This window comes from Glandiceps talaboti, chromosome 11 (assembly GCF_964340395.1).
Source record: "Glandiceps talaboti chromosome 11, keGlaTala1.1, whole genome shotgun sequence".
Classification (NCBI taxonomy): domain Eukaryota; kingdom Metazoa; phylum Hemichordata; class Enteropneusta; family Spengelidae; genus Glandiceps; species Glandiceps talaboti.
In genome coordinates, this window is record NC_135559.1 from 4,810,052 (window position 1) to 4,828,825 (window position 18,774).

The window sequence follows — 18,774 nt, forward strand, 5'->3', positions numbered from 1 at the left end:
TCTTTCAAATATGTGACATACTGAAGGCCAACAACTACATCAAAAACGGTTTTGTCAATGTAGAACTTCAGTTACAAATGAGTCATTGACAAAACCATTTTATTGACATGACTGGTACATAGTGGAATATTTGGTGTTTAGATAAACTTTCTGTTCACAAAATTACAAAAGATGTGAGAAAATTGTCTTTCCCTACACATCAAGTCTCCAAATGTTCATTTTTTTGAATAAAAATGATTCCTTGAGCAACAACAAACAACTGCCCTTTAGGTTAATTTTAAATCAATCATAATAGTTTGCACAATATCTGAAGATAAAACAGAACTTGTCATTTTTACTCTTTTTAGCAGGGGTTTAGATATAGCGACAAAGTTTAATGTACCTAAGGTTAGAACCAGGCAAAGAAAGAAGTTAATGACTTCTATTCTACATATTTGTACATATAAGCATTGTGTGACAGATCTCACAAATAAAATAGATAATTGTAAATTATATATAATAATAAGTGGTCTAGTATTATAAAGTAAACATTGAAGAAAATATAGCAGGAAAAAGCCACAACATATTAAAAGAATTCCTCATACACAAACTAAATAAAACAAGACTACACTGCAACTAAAAACATGTGACATGTGGTAGACATCGTAAAGATGGGTAAGGTCTATTTTTGTGTGTGATAGTTTGATTATTTATTTAAAAGGACTGTTACATTTTATATCATATCCAACTTGAAGCATTTATAATTCTGAAAGGGAAAAATTTCTCAAAAAATCATGTTTTTAAATTCCAAGCTGATAGAAATGTTTTCTTCCGTTGAAGACAAAGTCTCTCAAAGGATAAGGAAGCCCCCCCACCCCCCACCCCCTGGGTAAGTTCCCCCTTACAAATAGAATTCATCAACACATGACTAGTTCTTCCTAAAAAGTATGAAATTGTGCCTCTAAAATGAAGAACCTCTAATGAAAATGATAGAGTTTTCTACAACATGACAGTCTCTACAAGTGCCGAAGCAACACCATCTTCAAATGTTGAAGTTCTCTGTAGATGATGAAGACAAGCTCCCTCAAATGATACAGAAATCTCTAACTAACGACACAAAGTGAATATTCAACCTCAAAACAAAGCAAACAACTACGAGAAAGAGCCTAAACTGTCACATACTTAATTTGTTGGCAGTGTTTTCCAGTGTTTACTTTAATATCTATGTGCTTGCAAAACCATTGATATTAGGCACATTCAATTTTTGACATAATTTACTACTTTACCTTTCAGTTCTAACTATGAGAAAGGAACACCTTTTTTTTTTGCTTTTGTACCAAATAAACAAAACATTTATGAAGCGCGAAACAAATGTCATTGTTCTATTCATTGTGAACACAACTTTAGTAGTATGCTTCAAGCATGACAGATTGATGTGACCGTTATAACTATAATCTGGCATTTGGCGAAATATTTACAATGATCTCTAAAACACAATATGAAATAATACAAATTTGTAAGTATTCATGGCATTAGAGTTTCATAGCATTTGAGGGAGCACTTTATATAACAATTAACATACACCCAGTATCTCTACCTATGCAATGCAATGGAAAGAGTGCAATAATGTCATTTATCACACCTTGGCACACTTTGCCCAAATATGGTAAGTGGTGCACTCACTGATATCTGTTCACTCAGTTATTCAGTTTTGATTTTTCCTCAATGTCTTTACATTTTTGAACATAATATGTTTCACAATCAATTTATGTGATTATGTGATTCACATGATGTTTTCATGCCACTACATGGAGTATATGATAAAATCTTTATGGCCCGGATATGGGTTTTACAGACTTCAGTAATACAGCTTACAGGCTTCCGAAGTGGGGCTTTTTTTTTTGCAGTACAAGCTCAGTCCGCAAAACCCACATCAGAGCCGTCAAAACTAGTAATGATTGCATCAGTTGTTTCGTATATGTATATTTTATCAAACCAGACTCAGAACAACAAAGACATGAGTATTATATACCTTTGATTGTTCAGGTTTTTGATACCAACAATCGTATACACCTGGAAATGTTCACTTGTCTAATTTTGACAACTTCTTGTTTTAGTTGTTTCTTATCTACTCTTCAGGGACAGGTCTGTATGATTACTATACACACAGACTGATGTCCACAGTGTTCATCTCTCTTTGTGTGAAATATTTTCATTAGGTACATCAAAGCATACAGAAAACAAAACACACAGAACTTGGACTGATATCAGGGTCCATTGTGCAAAATTCAACTAATTGGCATATATCTAGACATTGAGGCTATGTTAGCAGTGATCGCAAATGTCATCAAAAATCAAATGAGCATGAGAGAAATGGCAACATGATGTCTACATATTAATATATGTCAGCTGATTGTTACTATCAAAGTGTCATTGAAGCATAATCTAGACAAAACATTTTCTAAGTGACAATGATGTTGTTGTGAATGTGTGTGCAATGTCGTCAAATTTAGTGACTGACTGACGGACATATGCGACCAATGCTATTACTATACATTGCAGTGTCATATACATGGTTATACATAGATAAACACAACACTGTTAATGTAGCATATAGAACTAAACTTAATATACCTCTAAATGTTTGATATTATCGATTACATCTGGTGACATAAAAGTGTCATTTCAGCGTTTCATTTTACTGTTTGTATTTATAACAAGAAACAACATCTAATATGCCATAACTAAAGCATTTCAATTATAACCCTCTCGTTACTTCCGAAAAAAAAATGTTTCAAACATGTCAGAAAAAATGTCAATATAACTAGTAAAATATGTATCATAATCAAACTGTAACACTAGGTTTTAGTGTTTGACAACACTATATTACAGTGTTTTACAACAAGGAGATTTCAATTGGTGACTTACCCACCTAAATTTTAGTCCAGAAAATTTTCAACATCATGTAAATATTTTTAACAAAAAAATTAAGTTGTGATCTTTATTATCGATGATAGTCACAAATGGGTTGACTTGAGTGGAACTGGTTTGCCAGTACATGCATATTAAACACCTGTCAACATAACAGTAATATGCTAATCTATGCAAATAAGATGCAAATTGTCACCCACTCATATGACTATTTCGATTATTCCATCATATTTCCTTTATAACATTTTGCCCGTTGCTATAGCAATTTAACACCACATAATCTACACCTTGTCGGTATTCCAAGGCAACAAGCTTGTTTTCTCCCTTAGCAACAATGTTTTGTTTCCATGACAAACGTAAACAGCTGTCGTTTATGAAAGTGGCACTGACATAACAGGAAATGTGGCTACGTTTTGTAGCTATAGAGAGTAAAGGAATTATTAGAATAAGCATTTTAATATTTTTTTGGATTAACAATACACTTCATCAGAATCTGAAATAGCTGTAGTGCCATCGTCATTTGTGGACTGTACACTATCAAAACTGCCATGTACCATCATTTTTGTAAACTTTGATTTACATCATTTTTTTGACCATACACCTCATAATATTACAAGAAACATCAAAATTACATTCAAATTCTGCAAACTGGCAGATACCCAAACCCCCTGTAAAAACACATCCTATGGTGTCCAGCTAGCTAAAAGATCACAACTTGACTTAATGGCATCCCTATAGTTAAACACCATCCCACCACTAGAAGGCAGCCTAACTTTGCTGGTTGGACATCTCACCACTTGAGGGCAGCCTACTCGTGCTAGACAATCCAACACTGAGGGCAGTCTGATTGTGCTGGAAATCTTGTCACTAGAGGGCGCCCTATACTACATAAACTCCATGGAATGTGATTGGAAGCCATCAGTCAGAAAATTTGTTTTGAAACGAGTATTAAAAACACAGACCCATGAAATGCATAGATGATAATGGCAGAAACAACTAAAATATCTAATCGTGGGGTATGCTATTGCCAATACTTTTAATACTGTATACAACTTAACTAAAAATACTTGCTAAATTCAAGGGTTACATCAATTTGTGATAGTTGTGTGAGTTTTTAGTGGTCTGTGTTTCTATTACTGTTATTAGTACACCCAGCTGACTGGAACCCACTGTGGTGTGGTACATATCTCATCTATTGCATTTTCCAGGGTTTTAATTGTTTCTTCTATATCATTATTGACTATGATGAGATCAAAATAGTGTCCATATGCTTGACGCAGAAGTTCAGACTCTTTGGCCAGTCTTTCTAAGCTGCCATCCTATAAAACAATGTAAAAAAAGTTTCAAAAGTGTTAATCATGTTTCAGACCTTGGAATAAAATCATTGGTTTCACTGTGAAAGTTTCAGCTACATAATACTATTGCAGCACAGATGTACACATAACCAACTATTTTAAAGTCTACACGTTCCAGAGAACATCTGACTTTATTTATTTCCTGTTAAAAAAACCAACATGAATCACATATAAATGTCTGCAAATATGCCAGGTGACATATATCAATATATCACACAATAGGTTTGATGAATATGGACAACCTTCAAACTATGTACCTATGACATGCAAAGTTTGCTTTATAAGCTTGTCACCTTTGTGCCAGATTTGAAAGAAATTGGATATTGCATATCTGAGAAATGACGCATTACGGACATATGGACAGACAGATGGTGCCAATGTAATAGTCCCCCCTCCCCCTTCGATGTACTAACCAGACAGTGATAGTACATGTACAGGATGTCATTGTACGTTTCACTCTGCCAAACCTCTTATCACAATGTGTTGAAATACAACAGAATTGAATGTCTCACAATGTAACTGGATACACTGTTCTCATTACTTGTCAGCATACATGTTGTGTTCTGGCATATTTGTTGAAAATCTTTTGTCTTTAGAAACCAATATTTACATTTTCTATATATTGTGACCAGCTAGAGTAAAACTGTCGAACACTCTATATCTGTTTTCCATTCTCTACACTATAAGCATTACAGTGTCTTTTAACCAATGCTAGTACGCCATAGATCTAACTCAGCTGTTATTCCAAGTTCTGGCAGATCTCAAATCCATGGGATCATAGTAATCAAAATAGTACAATGATGGTGGTTACCCAACAACATGTTTTGACGTTGCCATGGTAACCACATGTTTTTTATGTTGTCATGGTAACAACAACAAATCAGTTTACACTTACATCATTCATGTGAGCAATTGTTGGTGCTGCAATAAACACAACAAAGGGAGCAAATTCAGCTGTACGAAGAACCTTGAGTGCCTGCGAATGCAAGGTATACCATTCTAATATTAGACAATACATGAAAATATCACAAGTCAAATTATGATGACATGGATGGTTACAGTGCCAACTGGTGTGAAAAGTGACGTGTTGTACCAATAGCGCCCTCTAGTGGGTGGTGATGTTTAGCAGTAAAATACACACTTTGATGAAAAATGAACCGCCTACCAATAGCGCCCTCTAGTGGTAGTGCTTAGAAGTAACATACATGAGTGGCAGGTGATTCGTTATACCATTAGCGCCCCCAAGTGGTGATGATTAGCTCAAAATTAACCTTTAACCCCATAAATCACCTGTGCAGGATGTAGTTTAGTTCATATAGATATATAATGAGAAATTTGACAATGATAAAAGAGTTATTGAAATGCACAGTTATGAAATATGATAATTACACATGTAACAGACATTAACATTTACAGAGAGACATTACAATTTAGGAGAGGTTATGGATAGAGGTATGTATGATGATATGAAAAGTGTAAGAACTATGGTATGGAAACTATCAAGATAGTGATGTTTTTATTATTTAGAATGACAATGATTTGGACAATAAAAACTGATAAATTTATAAGAAATAAGACCTCTAAAATAACCTGGTGTATATTTGATGTTGATATTATATGCCTTCTAACTTCAAATAAGATAATTACTGGTAAGCTCTACTTAGATTTCAACAAAACTGTTGAGTTATTTTCCCGGGAGCTATTGCATTTCGCAACAAAATACATTTCAACCAATAGAATGGCAGCTGACATGAGTTATTGTCACATGACATAAATTTTAAAAGTCAGCAAAAATTTGAGATTTGTTTCGAAGAATTTTTTTTTGAATCTGTGCGAAGAAATTTGTATTTGTAACTATGAACCCGGAGTCCGTGAACATTCATTTTTGCATGAATTTTCAATATTTTATGGGTGATCATTTGGTGACTGAGATTATTTCAAAGCTTTCAAAGAGTTTCCACGAATGGTGTGCAATTCCTGGACTTTCAAGGTCTTTCCCCTGTGAGCTATAGCTGTATGTAGCCATGGTTTATTGTTAATCTGTCTTCACTATTTATATGATACTCTATGTAATCAAATATAACTATTAAGTTACATAATTTCATAAATAAATCAAATTATAATTTCCAGATATTATAAATTTCATAATTCAATTATATAGCCATACTGAATTTGTTTTCTGTTTAACATCTTGATAAGTGTTTGAATCAGACATCCTGTATAAAACACATATTGCATGGCCTAAAGAGGGGTTTACATTGTTTGTAGGCTTATCTCACAGTTATCAACTTATTTCATGTTTTCTTTCATTTGCCAACTTAACTAGACAAGTCAGATTGGCAATAGAATGCCCCAGTTTGACGTATTTTCAAAACTACAGAAACAGCGTTAACCAAAGTGGCTTGATAGCGAAGTATCATGGTTCAGCTCCTTTCAATATCAAAAATTCAAAGTCTTTTTCAAAAATAATTATTTATAGGAAGTAAATTAACATCATTTTCCACAAGTATTAAGTTGTACATTTCATAAATCCTTCACCATATGAAAATTTGCATATCAAACTATGGGAATTATTAATATTAATACGACTAATTACTTCATAAATTTCATTTTTCAGGCGTGAATTTAAGTATTACTGGGTCTCCAAGGATTTCCCAGGAATGATTTGAAATTGCATGAGTTTAAGGAACTTTCCAGCAGCAAGTTAAACCCTGGAGAATTGACTAATTGACAGCGTGTCATTATAACGTGTCAACACAGGATTAAAATACTCTAGTTTGATGTACAACCAATTAGAAAACTAAACATAGTATTAATGACAAAAACAATTCTTAAAGATTATTTAAACTTCAGGTTGATGAGAAAACTCAGGATTTGACAAATTGGCAATTTGGATGTATAACTTTGTATATTGATAACTTTAACAATCTGACAGTATAGCGAGGCATGTGAGAATTGCTGACAACTTGTACTAAGAAACTAAATGGATAAATATTAATGACAAAACTGCTGTTATATTAACTGTCGCCGATGTAGCTATATAAAAGGATTGCTAATAACTAAAAGGTTCTGTCGAGTGTAAACATCATTTGATGAGAAATTCTAGTTTGATAGATTATCAATTAAATGGACATATAGGAGTTAGAAGTCAAATAATTGTTATGGATTACCAAAAGTGGTTGAATAAAGTAGAGTTGACGATGTGCACAGTTTCAACAAATAGGCAATATGGTTGAATTGAGTGGGATTTATGAAGTAAACGGTTTCAATAGATTGCTTCAAATTCTGTAGCTGGTTTACAGAGATAGTTATCAGAAAAAAATTAATTTTTCCCCATCGTAATAATTTTTTGTGTGCAAATAAATACCCAAGAATTAACTTTGTTCAAATTTCTGCATTGATGTTTTGAGCTGTTTTAACTCATTTACTGCAGATGTAAAGGTGATATAATAATACTAACGTGTCACGTTGCACAATTACTAGCCTAAAGCTTGGAGTCCAAAGGTTACGTGTTTACGCATTCAAATTTCAATGATTCATATTTTGGTTAAATAATTTTGAGTATCTGTACAAGGCAAGGGGTTACAAACTTAAAATACAAGTTTGACATGAATCAACGTAGTGTCTGGATAAGGTAGGATAGACGACATATAACCAGGAAGGCTAGTCTACCAACATCAAATAACACCTAGATATACTTAGTGGTCATTCACCGTTACCTGTGGCTCCACATCTAATATAGCCATCAATCCCTCTTCGTGTATTTTCCTGATAGTTTCTAATTTAGTGCCGTACATGGCGTCTTCATGAGTTCCATACTCTAAATATTCATTAGCTGCAATGTCTGCCATCATCTGTTCATGCGTCACAAAATAGTAATTTTTTCCATTTTCTTCATCTCTTCTGCATGGCCGTGTTGTGTCTGTCAATGAGAAATATCTGTTGTGTTGAGAATCTCAAACTTTTAGAGTGTTAAATTCTAGGTCTGGAGACAGCTCCGATTGTTGAAGCGTAAAAGTTACACACTTGGCTGTTAACCATGTTGTCCTATTCTGACGACAACAACAACAACAACAACAACAACAACAACAACAACAACAACAACATCAACAACATCATCATCATCATCATCATCATCATCATCATCATCATCATAATCATAATCATCATCATCATCATCATCATCATCATCATCATCATCATCATCATCATCTTCTTCATCAATTCTCCTTGTCACTGATAATGTACACAGCCTCAAGGTGACATTGCTGGTTTTTCCCAAAATGCAATTCAAACAATTAAATGCTTGGAAAACCTACCAACATCCATATTCAATGAAATCTAAGGCGCCATCATTTAAACACTAGCGATTTTCAGCCACTGAGGGCGCTATACTGTGACATCACTGAGGATATTACACAGTCACCAGTACAATTCACATTGTGATACAGATTGTTTGAAAATGATTTAACCCAAGAATTTCAAGACAACATGGTACCCATCTTTACCAACCCAATGTTCAGGTATTTTTTGACAGAAAAGTGGACCTGTACTTAGGGATTTTTTGTGAAATAGTGACACATTTGAGTTAACACTCCTCCATTCAGCTTCATATGGGAGGACCCTCTCCCTCCTGTAACACAGTCTATATTCCTCATGACTGGGGTTAAATATATACTTATATATACTTACGTGGTATTGGATATGCAAATCTTTCTGGATGTGTGGTTATTAACGTGTTCTTTATATGCCTTCTTCCAACGCCATGTGCTCCTGTGAAAATAAAGTAAAAATACAAATTATATGATGAAAAGAAATTATGACAGATCAACATTGGATAAGACTCTGGAGAGTAAATATCAAGTACATGTATAGTAAATCCTTCAATGTAGAATCTACAGTTTATTTTTGATGGTTCATTTATCACTCTTTACACAAATTCAATGATAATGTATAATTTTATGAGTACAAATGTGCTTTTTTTGCTAAAAAAATTGATATTCTACGTCAACTTACCTAGTAATACTAAGGTTTTCCTCATGAATGCTGGCAGACGTACTACTTCTTCATAAGTGACCAAATCTAACTGATCAAACACTGTAAAGAGAATCAAACATGACATTTTCAGTCAAACATTACCACTGGGATGAATTGTACTCAGTTATTTTAACTCTTTAGCACACTTAAAAACACTCTAAATATTCAACAGGTTTTGTAACATTTGAAATATTCACTGTCTCTACATCTCCTATCAATGATAATTTCTTTACTGTTTCTAGACCCCCTAAGTGCAATTAGAGTGTACTGTTTCTACATACCCAATCTCAAATCATTATTTTTTACTGTTTCTAGACCCCCTGAGTGCAATTATACTTTACTTTTTCTACATACCCAATTTTAAATCATGACTTTTTACTGTTTCTAGACTCCCACAATACAAATACATCATAGACAGGCAGACTTGAAAAGTACTCACCAGCATTGTGTTTTGCTAAATATTTATCTCTGTATTGTTTCTTTTTACGTCCAAACCACGTACATGTGGTGTGTTGCTCCTTTTTAGCTTTCTCTATGGCAAGACAAGCAACTCGCCTGTAAAATAGAATAGTAATCAAGTATTCAGTCTACAAAAACACTGAGTGGCTTACAAGAACATACAAGAATCTAATTTCCTGTACAATTTTGGACAACTTACTCCTTTACATTTCTGAACAGTAGAAAGATAGACATACATACATATGTACATACACACACATACATATACATTAGGACAGGCAGGCAGACAGACAGACAGACAGACAGACAGACAGACAGACAGACAGACAGACAGACAGACAGACAGACAGACAGAGAGGCAGAGTGATGGATGGATGAATGAATGAATGAATGGAAAGACAACCTGGCACATGGTTTACCATTATTATTATAGCACTACTGAAACTTTGGTTCTTTTGAGCTATAATTAAACAATTTTGAAATTTTTTTCAAAATGTGGAATAATTCTTACCATTCCTGGAGTTCTGGTGATGGAATGAGTCCTGCTGTTCCATTGAGTGGTGCACCTTCTTTCCTGGCTTGCCACCAATTATGGTCGTCTTTACTGATTATTTGCAGGATATCACCACACTTGAATGCCAATCCAGCCTGCTGACATGGTACAAGGTCATCCTGGAATGGGTCGTAGTCAAACTGGGCACGGCAATAAATCTAGAACAAATCCAGAAGAGAGAATTGAACGTTTGTGAGGATACTGACAATTTTTATATTTGTAATGGTAACAATGAAAATTTGCACTGATACAACTTTGTCTATTGACATATCATGCAATTTGGACATCTTTAATTTTTTTTTCCGCAACTTGTCATTAAAATATGTAAATTGTCACAGGATAATGCAATTTATTCTCATTTCTGACTGAAATACAATCTTGGTTTTTCAGGTTTTACCATTTCATTCAATCTCATCAGTGTTACTGTTCAATACATTTTGTAGTCAATAGTGTTGTTGTTATGTAATATTTTGTAGACAAATATACTGTAGCTATGAAATATGTTGTAATTCCACACCATTGCTATGTAATATTAGTAGTCAATATTGTTAGTATGTAGAAGTTGTAGTCAATATTGTTGCTATGCAATATTTTGTAGGGTTAATACTGTTGCTATGTCAGATTTTGTAGTCAATATCGTTGCTAAGTCAGATTTTGTAGTCAATATCGTTGCTATGTAATATTTATAGTCAATATTGTTGCTAAGTCACATTTGTAGTCAATATTGTTGCTATGCAATACTTTTTAGTAAATATTGTGTTGCTACATCATAAATTTGTATTTTGCAGAGTCAATATCGTTGCTATGCAATACAACCGTTCTTTATTTAATAGTCATATCCATCTAATGTCATCTAGTTCATCACAGTTTATAACCTTGCACTGTACACATTCTGACAAAGTAATATTAATATTAACTACAAATTCCACTGACAGACTGTATAATTCAGAAGAATGTGACATCGGCTCCTTGGAATTCAGACCACTTCAAATTTCATTCACTGAAAGCAGTGACCAAACCTTCCAACTGTACAACTAGACATTGGACACACAGTATTAGTACCATAAATTGTATTATACATTCTGGAGGAACACCACTATAGAAAACGAGGCACTAGAGAGGCACATGTCGGACTGAGTTTCAAGTGTGGGTTTGACACACAATTGTTTGGTGAAGCTTTAGAGGAAGTTGATCTTGAAGAGAATGACCACACCTTATCCCTATGACCCCATAACAACATTGTGGTAATATAAACCCCAGCTTAATATTCTGCTTTTTGAGGAAAAGGAATAATTTTCCAAATCAGCATTTTCTGGTTGTTACAACTTCTTAAGTCTCTCAATGTCCTGTGTAAAATGTCACATTTGTAAAAAGTTTACAGTCATGAACTTACACCTACCGTGGCCCATATATACTAAACAGTCTTCCTATGAAATCAATAAGTTATCATTTTGAAAATACATGCCTATGATGAGAGGCTTTCCTATGAAAAGACATGTGCCTATGAAATCGACAAAGTATCTGTTTAAGGACCTGAATTTAGGTATCAAGGTCCACAAAATCTGAGCAGTAAAGGTTTTATCATATTATAATCCATGTACATGTGTTGTAGCATGGAAACATTATTTGAAGCCCATAATCATGTAACATGGCAGTGAAATATGCAAATAAACGTACAAATAGTGAAGAAGTTAATAAAGCTAAATCATTGAGTGTCAAGAGCGAACAGATAGCGATGAATGTGCTGGGGCGTAATACAGAAAATTATTGCCCAGATTCAATGTGCATGTGTGCTCGCCATTGAATTGCATTGGAAGAGATCCTGGGTACAAAATAATGATTAAAACTAACACTTACATCAATGTCACTGTGTTGTAATTACTGTAATAACTGTGACGGATTATACACTCACTTTTCAATTCCTATCATAATGCTACATAATCCTATACTTAATATTTATCTAAATTACATATCAACAATTTTCACTTAGATTTATATTCTAGATAATTACAAAGTTGACAAAAATTAACTGGTCTTATTGCTCATCTGTCAGTTTGCTATATTAATGTATTGGTTTCATTTGGTCAGTATGTATGCTAATAGACTTTGTAAGTACATTACAGGGTTCTACCCAGCTTTTTACAAAATGACACCTCCAGCCACTATTACGAAACCATTCTAGATAACAATATCTGATTAACATTCTTATGGACATTTCTAGTGATTATTATTTGCACACGAGGGCAGAATGAACATTTGGGTTATGTTAGACAAAATTAAATCATAAAGTTTATTTGACTTTGAAATTATGAGGACATACTAAATAAAGTTTGTGTTATATCAAATCTTTGATCCATACAAGAGAGAGATAGCATACACTAGAAAGGATGGCAACATTTTTATGGGGCACGAGCTGAATTTATTTGGGTGTAATTTTTCTGTAAATTCAAAAGGTATTCACAGTATTCTACTTTATACTGAAGTATACTTATAACCATCATTTGTAACTGATTCAATTCAAACCTGAAGATAAAACTTCGAAACGATCCAATGACATAATTTTTTATACAAATAGTAAAGAAATGTTGAGAAATCCCTACTCTGCAATGAATTGTTCTAATGATACCAGGAGACACTATTGTAATGTCTTCGAAGGAATGATGTATTGACATTAACATTACACTAGAATGGTTTAATCAAGGCTTGACTCAATGTGAGGGAGGGGGGATTGTAGCCAAAAAAATCAGTCCGTCTTTGCACCTGTCCGTGTATCTCCCCCCCCCCTCCCTCTCTCTCTCTCTCTCTCTCTCTCTCTCTCTCTCTCTCTCTCTCTCTCTCTCTCTCTCTCTCTCTCTCTCTCTCTCTCTCTCTCTCTCTCTCTCTCCCTCCCTCCCTCCCTCCCTCCCTCCCTCCCTCCCTCCCTCCCTCCCTCCCTCCCTCCCTCCCTCCCTCCCTCCCTCTCTCTCTCTCTCTCTCTCTCTCTCTCTCTCTCTCTCTCTCTCTCTCTCTCTCTCTCTCTCTCTCTCTCTCTCTCTCTCTCTCTCTCTCTCTCTCATCAACTCAATGTGGTATATACTTAGACAACAGCTGGTTATTTAGATCACACTAAAAGTTCTTAATCCTGGTCTTGGTAGCAAGTTTACAATATATGTGTGTGCTTTTATATAACTGTCTAGTTTGAGATGCATTATATTAGCACTTTGGATTTCTATGTTACAAACTGCTAACCTCAACATGGCCAGACAGTTATGTCTGTACACTTTAAGAATTTGGTACAGCCTTGTACTGCATGTATTAAACACTGCATGTATTGTAGACATTTTATTTAATTTCCTCTACCTTTTTTCATTATATATTTATCTAATTTAGGAAGTACAAAATCAAACGGAAGACAGTATAGACAAGGTTGCTATGGCAACAATTTAGAAATCAACATGTTATGTTCTGGTATCTAGGGTAACTGAAGATTAACCTTTTACAAGTCACCCATATTGAAATGTTTCTGTAATGTAATGTTACTCAATACTGTAGACATTTTTATGTGTGGAAATCAACGTGCTGTGATCTTGTTTCTATGGTAACGACAGATTTAACCAGCAATATTTGTAAGAATCTATGAGAATCTCCAAATGTCAGCCATATTGGAAAATGTCAGTTTAAGGCAAGGTTTATGGAAACGTTTTGGGAAATCAACATGCCATGGCCTGGTTTCTGTGATACCTACAGACTTGACCTAAAACTTTGCGAAGTATATGTTTTATGGAGAGTTGCTATGAATTGTGTTTGGAAATCAACCATGACCTGGTTTATATGGTAAATACAGACTTGAGTCATATTTCAGAGTATCTGTTTGAGGGAAGTTGCTAAGGACATTTTTTTAAAATTGATATTCCATGACACAGTTTCTATGGCAACTACGGTAGTCGTGACCTCAAAATATCATTTCTAGTGAAAGTGTCAATAAAGCGCTATGCAGTCAGCTTTCTCTTAATGGCTTATCACATAGCAGCTTTTAATGAATTTGCTTTTAGCATATTTTTTTATGAGGTGCTACGACACAGGAAATTTAGTTGACACAAGGTATGGTATTGACTGATCTGATTGTATGCAGCTCAGTGTATAATTTGTGAAAAGGAAAAGGGGTGACACATCCTAATGACAGCAATGAAATGAAAATAATAGATGTGAACTGACATCTATTTACATTTAAATTTATTTCTAAAAGAGGTCACGACCTTTACAATACTTCAACTTATTGGCATGAATATGGCCTTTCTATGGTTAAATCCTACAGAATCTGAAAACAGCTGTACTTTCAGTGAAATAAAGGACTTTATCCGACTTGTAGTTAGAAATATATTTGTTAGTTTTTTTTTTTACTGAAACCTGGGCAAATAGTTTTCAGGATCAACTCTAACACTAAACAGTCAATAGCTTTTTATGTCACTGAAAATATACATATAGTTGTTCAAAAAAATTAATTTCAATATAGCTTTTGAACTATAATTTAGAAATGCAAATTTTCAGAAAGAATCAAATTTCATTCACTTTGTACGGTTTCTTTTTATAAATTAATGATGAAAAAATAAACACATTTTAATGTTATTTTCATATCTGGAAATATTAAGCCAACAAAAGTGTATGTCATGAAAATAAAATTTTTGCAAAGTGATATTCCCTATTCTAGGTTCGTACCTAATGTTTTCTACATTCAAAAGATGAAGTCAAGATACTTCTTAACTGAACAGTGTCAACAACCTATCTGAACTGTATTTAACCAGTAAGACTTAAAGACCTTCAAAAATAAAATTGCTGAATAAAATTGTATCTTGATGCTAGATCTCATAAATAATGTTTTCAAAATGGAAAAGAGTGTGTTGAAATAAAATTGCCGCAAAGTACCACCTTTCCACCTAATGTGTTCAGAAATGCAAATGATGGCATTGGACTTCTTTTACTGCTGATGTCAACATTGACAAGGCTTCAGTTTTAACCTGCTAGTAAGAAAGTTAATGTGCTTATTGATTATAACCGGAGACAATATAGAGGAAGTCTTGCTTTAGTAGTCAGTATAAGTGTCACCTCTTGGGGATTTCACAAGCTTTGCAATTTCTTTTTTCCTTAAGGTGTGTGTAAGAGAACACTAACTCTACTTCAGTTCTCTAGCTACTTTATGCTAGGGTACCCCTAGACTGTAAGATACACCGTGTTGCTCCGCCCTCACCGGCCTCATGGCTTGACCGATATGTGTAAGGGTGCCCCATCATGGCATACCTTACAGACTACATGAACTAAGGCACCCCTACATCCTTAAAATGACTACAAATGTACAAGAAATTGAATAATTTGATATATATTCCCTTATGTTCAAATACCTGTTACTAACCAAAAGCAAAGCGATTTAATATAAATATAAAAAGTACTTTTGTCATTTGCTAGGCTTAAAAGTATGTTCTCAAGGCTTTTTATCAATTAAAAATTATAAATAAATTTATGCATAATTAACTAAACTGATGTATTCAAAAATTTCAAAATGCAAAATAAAGTTCATGTCAGTTATCTTTTAACTGTATTTTGGTAAAGTTACTATAACCATGATTTGTGTATAAAAATCCTAGCAAATTGTAAACGTTGCTAGATTTGCTTGAAGGCATTACCAGGGTCTTAAACCGAAGTCTAGATACTTTTCAGGTTCTTATCTAATCTAAAACAGTCTCTCTGTTGATTAATGTAAGTCTGCCTTCCAGGAAACCAAGGGAATGTGAAAAGTATTGAAGCGTGAACACCTAGACAAAGTGAAAAAAAATGGAGACTTCATGCTGGGTCTCATGCAGAGGATGCAAACACACAGCAACACAGACGGCCACAGCAGAAAAAAGACAGATAGACAAGGTAAGATTGAGAGTAGAAGAAGATTTATTAGCTAAGAATCATGCACTACTGGGGATGCAGGGCTCTCCCCCAGGCCATAATGGAGTAGTCGGTTCTACCCTGTAGTGCCTTGAAAATAGAATATGTAAATTTGCATAACAATGCATTATTTTGTTATGTAAATTTCTCATGACTCTACCATTATTTTTCTGGGGAGAACACTGAGATGAATGGAAAATTTGCTAATAGCTGTGAGCTGAGGTGAAAAAGCTAAACTGCAGACAAATGACTAATATAAAAGCCTTGAGAAAAATACACAATGGGGTATCATTTTCAAAATTTTCTCCATTCAACTCAGAAAGTTGACTGTCTACTGCCCTTCCACACCAAAGCCCGAATTAAATCATTCTTTATAATTTTTGATCTCCACAAACATATCTCTTAATTTCCTTTTTTGTATTTTGTATAATATTTTTGTACATGTACATGTATGTAAGCAAATTTGTTAGTACAGCAAGTACATATGATGGATGAGCTTTTTTACAGTCAGTCATACAGTCATAATACTATGATGTAATGTATGCTTTGACCAATCAGCTTCAACATAGTGTTTCCCTATGAAAATTTAATGAATGGTTTTAGCCAATCAGCTTCAACATAGTTTTGCCCTATGAGTAATGACTACTTAATGAATGCTTTGGCCAATCAGCTTCCACATAGTGTTTCCTTATGAATATTGAATGAATATCTTGGCCAATCAGCTTCAACATAGTGTTTCCCTATACCAATAGCTACACATACTGATTACAGGCGCTGGTGTAGAAAATTACAAAATCACAACCATTGCTTGCCTGTAGACAGGCTATCTAGTGATAGAGTCTTGTCACTAGCATAAGGAAGGATAAAGGCAGCAATTTTTCAAGTTGAATGAAGGGAATATTAAAGAATGACACAAGTAGTATATCAAATGAAACACACTAAGCTTCTACACCTTGCCTGATATAGGTTTTATGATTTGGAACATTGCTTTACTAAACTTCTCAAGTACACGTACTGTCCAAATATCCTTGCTATATTCTCTCTTTTGAATCTACAATTTTTCAAGTGGTGCAAATTCACATACAATAAGATACCTATGCTGACTGCCAAGAGCTTTGTAAGCTTTTGATTAAGAGGGAACTCCCTTCCACGAAATAGAGACATTTTCAAAAACTATAGTTTCTGGACAGTCATTTCACGCTTTTACATCACCTTAGCCACATACAATTCATTGCGATTTCAGACAAACATCGTGTTGATTTTCTCCCTTTATAGGATATCTTTGCTATGGACTATTGCATCATGGGAGTCTGCAGAAATAATGTATTCAAGTTGAACACTGAATATTCATGAGTCCTGATTGCCTATACCCTTCAGTTTAAAAAGTTTCATGAATATTCAGTATTGAACCACTGAATACGTTATTTCTGCTGACTCCCATGATGCAATAGCCCATAGCAGAGATACCATATAAATACACAACATCAACTTGATGTTTCTCTGAAATCAAAAGTAATTGTAGGTGATGTAAAATCCTGAAATTACTGTCCAGAACCCATAGTTTATAAAAAAAATAGCTGTTTTGTTGAGTGGTGTTCCCCTTTAAGTAGTTATATCTAATTACTACGCTGACTATTGAGGATTTACACTGTAAGGATACTACACCAAAAGTTTTTTGTTTTTTCAAACCATTACACTTCTACCTTAACATTGAAATTTTTGAAAAAATTCTACCAAGCTATAGATTCTTGACAAAAATTGATTTTATAGCGAACATTTTGTCCGTTTGTTGGCAAGTTTGTTTCTCTGACAATAACACTTGCTACAAATTCATTTGTTATCCAAGAAAGAAATTTACTGAAAATCAAAAAATCATTTTCTTTTGCATTTATAATTTGTAAATAATTTAATTCTCCAAGTTGCTTACTTCAGCGATAAATGATGAAAATTAAAAATGGACGCAAAAAAATATGAGTTTCTATTTGTGGTTATTCTAAAATTATTCATTAATTTAATGTACATAATAACATCCACATAAATTTGTAAGATATTTTATAAATCTAAAATCAATCTATGAAAATATCTTAAGTAATATTAGCACCTTCAATATAATTCAATATTTTTTGCATGTAATATAACTACAAGATGTGAAGTTACAGCTAGGATGGGTAGTATGAGCAAATGGAACTGGTTTTGAAGTTGATCGTTTAAAATGGTGACATGGATGAGAATTGGGGTATTAATTTTGGATTTTTTAATTTATAAAACTATTTATCATGGTTTCCTACTTGAAATAAATGAGAAACAACATATGCCAGGTCACTCAATAAATAGCAAAAGATAAATAAATATGTAAAATGTTTGTTATTGTACGTACAATAACAAACTTTTTACACATATGTTTCACTCTTTGCAATGTATTGAGTTCCAAATAAGGACTTGATCAATGTTGTTTCACATGGATTTTCCAAGTAGGATGTCACGATAAAATTGTTTTATAAATCCAAAATCCAAAATTAATACCAAATCCTCATCCACATGGTGACATGT

At 33.8% G+C, this 18,774-nt stretch overlaps 1 protein-coding gene across 2 annotated transcripts in view; it reads right to left on the bottom strand.

Annotated features, from left to right (window-relative positions):
• Window positions 1-859: 859 nt before the first annotated feature.
• Window positions 860-18,774, bottom strand: part of LOC144442558 (peripheral plasma membrane protein CASK-like) — a 146,948-nt gene continuing 129,033 nt past the window's right edge. For both annotated transcript variants that reach the window (XM_078131936.1, XM_078131935.1), the window contains exons 17-23: window positions 10,273-10,472; window positions 9,742-9,857; window positions 9,282-9,362; window positions 8,958-9,038; window positions 7,985-8,187; window positions 5,161-5,241; window positions 860-4,229 (exon numbers count right to left, since the gene is read on the bottom strand). In XM_078131936.1, the coding sequence (XP_077988062.1) occupies window positions 4,053-4,229; window positions 5,161-5,241; window positions 7,985-8,187; window positions 8,958-9,038; window positions 9,282-9,362; window positions 9,742-9,857; window positions 10,273-10,472 (939 nt within the window). In that variant the 3' untranslated portion in view covers window positions 860-4,052. The remainder of the gene's footprint in view (window positions 4,230-5,160; window positions 5,242-7,984; window positions 8,188-8,957; window positions 9,039-9,281; window positions 9,363-9,741; window positions 9,858-10,272; window positions 10,473-18,774) is intronic.